General features: G+C 36.6%; 1 protein-coding gene across 2 annotated transcripts in view; it reads left to right on the top strand.

The window, feature by feature from the left end:
• The first annotated feature begins 1,422 nt into the window (after positions 1–1,422).
• The window catches only part of LOC144637238 (nuclear pore complex protein Nup133-like), a 241,123-nt gene continuing 235,865 nt past the window's right edge, over positions 1,423–6,680 (top strand). The window contains exon 1 of one of the 2 annotated variants that reach the window (XM_078496369.1): positions 1,423–1,650. In XM_078496369.1, coding sequence (XP_078352495.1) covers positions 1,520–1,650 — 131 coding nt within the window. In that variant the 5' untranslated portion in view covers positions 1,423–1,519. The remainder of the gene's footprint in view (positions 1,651–6,680) is intronic. The other variant, XM_078496367.1, reaches the window with a different exon arrangement.

Genomic DNA, 6,680 nt, shown 5'->3' with positions numbered 1-6,680 from the left:
AAAGCGTTGAGCGAGGATCTTTGTTTTGTAGTTTTACCCGACCTTTTATACAAAACGAAGACCCCGTCGGTTTCGCGTCTTTTGGCGTCTGAAAAAGTGTTCGAGCAAAGGTCTTCGTTTTGTAGTTTCGCCCGTCCTATTCTACAAAACGAATATCACCATCATCACTTCGTTCCATGTCAGGTTGTTCCACAAAATAGTCAGGTCGTTTCACACTATATAGTCAGATCATGTCAGAAAGAAATATTTAGTTAGAAATAACTTTGAAAAAAATGTCAAACTAGTGAGAATGCTCCACTTTGCTTCGTTATTTTCCGTGCCGAAAAATTTGTGCGCACGTTACGTAGTGTGAAGTTTGTTTATGTTCGTGTTCGGTGAATTAGTTTAACCCATCTGCGTCCGAGACTGAATGCTTCGTCTTATGAAAGCTGATGAAGGCTATGACAAAAAAACGCAAAAAAACCTAAAACGATAAAATAGCCCAAAAGGACAACAGAAATCAAGAAAGGTGAGTACATTTTCTGTTTTTTATTAAAGAAGGTAAAATTTTATTTTGTCGAGCGCTTTTATTTCACGTTATTTTAGACTCCATACAAAGTCTTATAGAGCGCTTAAATCTCCAACGGCCTAAATTGTAACACAACACTGCGCACTTCAAGTAGTCACGTCCCACTCGATATGTCTTTATAGACCTTTATAAATCATTTATACGCTTACATAAATCATTCATACGCTTACATAAATCATTTATTCGATCGATTTCTCGAATCGTGAGTTTGGGACGTCTGTGGAAAAACGATAAGAAAATAAGACGTCTTTTCGTAAGTGAGAAAACATTTAAGGTACGCTGGAACACTTTCAAACTTAGGCATAATGAGGCTGTACTAATAGAGACAGTCATCGAACGTGGCCGACGCATTTCAAGCCCCACCGTTTCAAGCTTGTACACATTTATATACAAAAAAATCAGCAGGGAGTTCTTCTTTACATTTCGGGACATTTTTATCGAGCAAAAAGATTTTCTTAACATCTTCGTCATTTTAAAGTAACATGATCTTACAATTCTTTGAAACATTCTAATGTGGAACGAAGTGACCGTAAACCTTTTGTTCTACCTCATTTGCTGGCAAACATCAAGATTTTGATGTTCGCCAACAGGGAACATTTTAAAAGGCCCCCTTAACAGGGCCTCAGTTCTAATATTTTTCTTTGTTTTAGAAATCAAAGAAACATGGATATCTTTCACAGCCCTTCGTCACTTTCGAGTTAACATTTTTCTCATAAACAATTCCATGCGAACACATCAAATCAAGCGATTGTTCAAATTGTTTTATGCAAATACGGTATCTCGTAAAGTTGTTCGATCGCATCGTGAGCCTGGGTCGAGCCTCTCACCCATTGACCAATGAAAGACTTGAGCAAGTGTCCCCTTGCTTTGGCGCGAGTGTACAGAAAAATGGCGGACAAGAAGTAACTCGGGGAAGGACCTGGTTGTAATTACTACTTGGTAAATGTAATAATGGCTAGCCCTTGGCCAAGACAATCATTTAAAGCAAAAGTAACGCCCAAGAGCCGTGATTCCAGTCCTTTCACCCCGCGGCAGTCTTTAAACTTTTCGTTAGCCCTTGGGGACTCGGGTACAACTGCAAGGTAAGCTTACTCCGTAAAACCTAAAATCTTACACTAAGATTTAAGTCGTCTTAAGTAAGATTAAGGCCCTCTAAAGATAAGATGAGTTCCATCTTATTACAAGATTTTGCTCTTTTGCAGTAAGACAAATCCATCTTAAATTAAATTGATGGCATTTTGTTCCTCTTACTTCAAAACTGACATACAGCAGGACGTTACAAATCGATAATTTCGATACTTAAAAAATCGATAATTTTCGATACTAATTAATTGGTTAATATCGAAAATCGATAGCAAAAGTTGTTGTGATTATCGATTTCGATTCGATTTGTAATTAGAGTTCGATTTCTATTGGTTTCTATCGATTTTTATCAATTGCTATCGAAAATATCAATTACTTAGAAAAATATTGTACATCTCAAACCCACAATAAGTACGTTCAGGTTCCATCAACTCTGCAAACGGACAGAAAAGGAAATAAGTTACTATCAAGGAATTCATCTAATTCATCGTCTTCTTTCCTTTGAAGTTCATTCGAACCTTCGTCCACTATGTTCTACGAGCCCATGCTGCATTCACAATAGTGGCCAGCGGAAAAACTAGTGCCAGTCTTCTTCAAACAGTTTGACCGCGCGGATTGCAATCTCGAGCCCAGAGTCCATCTAGTCAGTCAGCGGTATGGGACGGACTCTGGGAAACTGGAATTGATCAGATCGTTTTCAGGTCCATTTCAGATCAGAAACTTGGTCTTCCGGTTTTTATTGCGCATGCTCTTAGGTCTAAGCGAAAGTAAATTTCCCAGAAAGGAAGTGAATGGAAACACACTAATGACGGAACTGGTAGTTATCGACGTAACAGAAGTAACAATAATATTCTGCAAGAAAGAAGAATAATGAATTAACTACAGAGCGTCTGGCGCTTTGATTTTGATTTTTTGAGCGTTCTGCAGGGCGTCAAATTGCGCCTAATACAGGCGCCAATGTGACTAAATTTTTCACTTTGGCGAACAAATCCTGAAATTTGGTCGCCAAATTGGCGACTAGAATTTGCATAACCGACCTCAAATCGCATCGAATCTCTTAATTCATCAAAAGTGCATAACTCGTAAAAAAATCGCAAAGCAAAGTACACAATAACTTCTTGCTTTATCTTAAGATCTTACATTTTAGCTAAATACAAATTTATATTTAGTTTTGAAGGTTATTTACCTGTCGAAAACTGTAAGATATGGTTTGCAATCAAGCGTTGTTATTTTGGGCGGGCAACTTCCTTTTTAGTTTCAACTGAGCAACACAAAACAGCCACACAATAAATTTACCTTCTATCTTTGCTCTCTGTATTGTATTGAAGTTTACAAGGCAAAATTGCTCAACTCAAAATGTTTAAATCCATAGATGAAGTCAAAAACATCGCTAAACGACTGTCAAACATCGTGTAGTGGTCGATGCGTACATAGCATGTGTGCCTATTTTGATGTGGTCAGCGGTTTCCTCTGGTACCTCATGTAATGTCACCAAAAGTCTTGCCAGTTCTTGTGCACAAAAAGCCATTCAAGATTGAAATGAATGCAAATGTGTTGAAAATGATCTATTTTAAAGGGTCTATCTAGTAAAAGAACGGAATGAGAAGTGTTTTATTTCTTTAAAAAAAAAAAAAAATGGCAGCCAAATGTTTGGAATTGGCTACCATTTTAGTATATTTAGGAGCCAAGTGGCTACTGGGAAAAAAGTTAATTTTATGCTCTGTAATCTGCTATATTTTGTTTGAAATGAAAGCCTACCAGGATTGCGTCTGCGAAGACTGCATGCGGCTCAGAAATTTACATGATGCACAACACACGAGGAAGGTATTGTTCTGTTCGTTATAATTTTGTTTGGCAGTCTTCGCATATTCAGTTTTTGCGTCTTTCTCATATTTAAAAGGCTTCTCCCCGACAGTGCATCTTTAACGCAATTATCATAAAAACAGCTTTCCAGAATAGATCAATGAATGTTTTCGAGCAAACAATTTTTTTCTTGACGAATGGCAGTATCATTAATTAGTACGGGCCACACCAGTCAACGCTATTCAATAGGTTTAATGAGCAGTACAGCGACTCTGCACGTGCATGCTCGTGCACGTGCGTTATAATTTTTTGGATATTTTCGGCAAAACAACAGCGCTAATAATGCTCAAATTCTGCGTTGCATTGCCATAAGTTATTACTTGGAATCGAACAATGTCTTCTATATTTAGTTTTTCAGCCGAAAGGGAGATTTGAATGAAAACAGTAGTTCTAGGGAGATTTGTAAGTCAACTATAAATTTAGTTTTCAATCGACCTTGTCCTTTGTGTCGCCAATTGGTGTCGCCGTCGTTGTTTTTATTTTTTATTTTTACATTTTTTATTGATTATCAGACAAAAAAAAAAGAAAATTACATACATAGATACACACACAAAAATAAAATAACATCTGTTTTTCTAAAAAAAAAAAAAAAATATATATATATATATATATAATACAGAAAGAAGAAAAATTACATGTGTAAGGTTGATTATAATAGGATTCATAATAGTCCATAAACTAAAGTGACGCGTGCACACTACGTGGGGGGAAAAAGGACTGACCGACAATGATAAGAGATTAAGAGATTAAACATCTAAATTACCTACACATATCCTCCATTTGGCGTTAAAAATGTGTTCCTTATTATTAGATTTCGTAACTATAAATTCAGTTTGATAAATGTATTTTTGTTGACTATTAAATACTCTGAAGGAAGGACGAATTGATTTATTACGGCAGTCATATATATGTTGTTTAGCAATGAGTAAAAGGTGGTTGAGTAATAGAAAATCTTCCTTCCTTTCCCAAATTCCCAAGAGCTTATCTATGTCGGTCAGTTCATCTAAGCTTATATTCAATTTATTGCACCAAGAAATGAAATCCAGCCAGAATTTTTCTGTAGCATGACAGTGAATAAATAGGTGTTCTAGGCTTTCGCTCTCTTTATCACAAAAGGTACTATTTAGAATTTTGTATTGAGAAATTTGCGGGTCTTAGTGTCCATGGCGACCTTGAAAGGTAACCTGTAGATTGCTTTCCAATCAAGAGGAGAATTGAAAAATTGATCAGTAAATCTTATTGTGCCGTGGGAGCCTTTTCAAATTTGCACCGTACTTCTATGTAAATGGTTTTGGAGACTGCTTTACTAAGCAGAAAGTCCTGATTTTTTAAATGCAGTTGAATAAGATCATTCAAAACAAAAGCCTTTTTATGTCGAGGTTCAAAAGACATCAGAGAATTTCGCCATTGTGCAGGAAGAGCATCAATAACTCTCATTAGATAAAAAACTTCCAAGGGAGACAGACCGGAGCTATTTAGGTTTTGTTTAACAATTAGCTCATTTTCATTTGATATAAGATCGGCTAGTACAACTATACCCTTATTAAATAAAGTGCGATGGAAAGCGGTTTTTCCGTCAAGGCAGATATGCTTATTGTTTCATATGACAGCCTTCGCCAATTTATTCCTATCCGTTTCTTGATCACTTACTTCAGTGGCAGTTGAAAATTCTGCAAAATGTTTCAAACATTCTTCATAAAATCTAGGTAATTTTTTAATATCAAAGGCGCAGCCAAAAATCAATTTGCCTCCAATTGGATTTAAATAATGTAACAGAATTAATTTCCAGCTGCTCTGTTGAGTTTCCAAAAACTTTTTGCAGCAGACTAGTCGTTAAGTTGTAATAATTGATTCTAAATGTGGTGCAGTCAAGCCACCACTTTCTTGGTCACTTATGAGGGTTGAACGCTTAACTTTGTCTTTTCCTTTCCAAATCAACTAAAAAATATTAATTTGTTTGCTTCTTTGATTATATCTTTGTGAACGCTTACCAAACCAGCTCGATACATAAAGATAGAGATAACAAAGGTCTTAACTAACTGCATTCTTCCGAAAATTGTCAAGTTCCTCCAGTTCCATAAATGTAGCTTCTTTTTAATAGAAGTCATAATTTCATCAAAATTTAGCTTTTTCCAAAGGCCTTCATCGTACGTAAAGTGCACCCCTAATATTTTAACAGCCTTTTTAACAGTTATATTTCTGGTAAAATTGTGTGGGAGCTTACCTGTAGTCTTCTGATTGCCCAGAAACATGACTTCCGTTTTGTCATAGTTAATTCTCAGTCCAGAGCATAAAGTAAAACCTTCTATTGTGTCAAAAAGAGCGCTTAAAGAAGTGTCATTTCTAAGAAACACTGTCAAGTCATCCGCAAATATTTCCAGTTTTATCTCGTCACCATCAACTTGTATCCCTTGAATGTCCTTGTTGTCACGTATGATAATGGCTAATATTTCCAAACAGATAATGAATAGATAAGGCGAGAGTGGGTCCCCTTGTCTTACACCTTTAAAGTGCTACTGAAACGAAATTTTCGTATCTAAGATTTTTTCACTATTTTGTACTTTGAACCACGCTGATTAACATGGGCAAATTTATTTTTGCCAAAAAAAACCCGAAAGTGGTGTTTTCAGCAGTTAAAAACTACATTTTCTCCAAAATCCATGTCCGGGCCCTGGAACCTAGTGAAAATGGTTGATGACGTCACTAGTTGTGTACACTTCGCGGACGTCGGCATGCTTGTTGTTGAATGGTCTGCAATTATGTTGGAAAAGTGAATTTCTCGAGCGATTCTTCTTTTCCAAGAAGTGAAATCGTCGGCAGAAGTAGTGTAAAAGATGCTGGAGGGCACCTTGGCTTCCATATTTTTGTTGCGCCTTTCAAAGTTGAGCCATAGTAGCTGCTGTTAAGACTATAGATGACAATATGGCGTCCGAGAAGAAGAAGAAGAAGAAGATGGGACTTTGCAGTCGGTTTTCGAGCAACGCTTTGAAGGACAAGTTGGTTTCAACACCAGGTAGGCTGTTATACAGGAATTGTTTTTATTTCTTCGATCATACAACGGTTAAAGTCTGTACTCTTTTCTTCCGTTAGGTGTGTGATTTATGCTGTTTGGAATTCAGTGTGGTGAAAGTGTAGTTCGCGATTTTTGGTCTTTGTCTATTGAACC

The sequence above is a fragment of the Oculina patagonica genome, chromosome 13 (genome assembly GCF_052425735.1).
Source record: "Oculina patagonica isolate OP01 chromosome 13, crgOcupat, whole genome shotgun sequence".
Taxonomy (NCBI): Eukaryota; Metazoa; Cnidaria; class Anthozoa; order Scleractinia; family Oculinidae; genus Oculina; species Oculina patagonica.
Note: the sequence above shows the minus strand (reverse complement) of the source record. Positions and strands in the feature narration are given on the sequence as shown.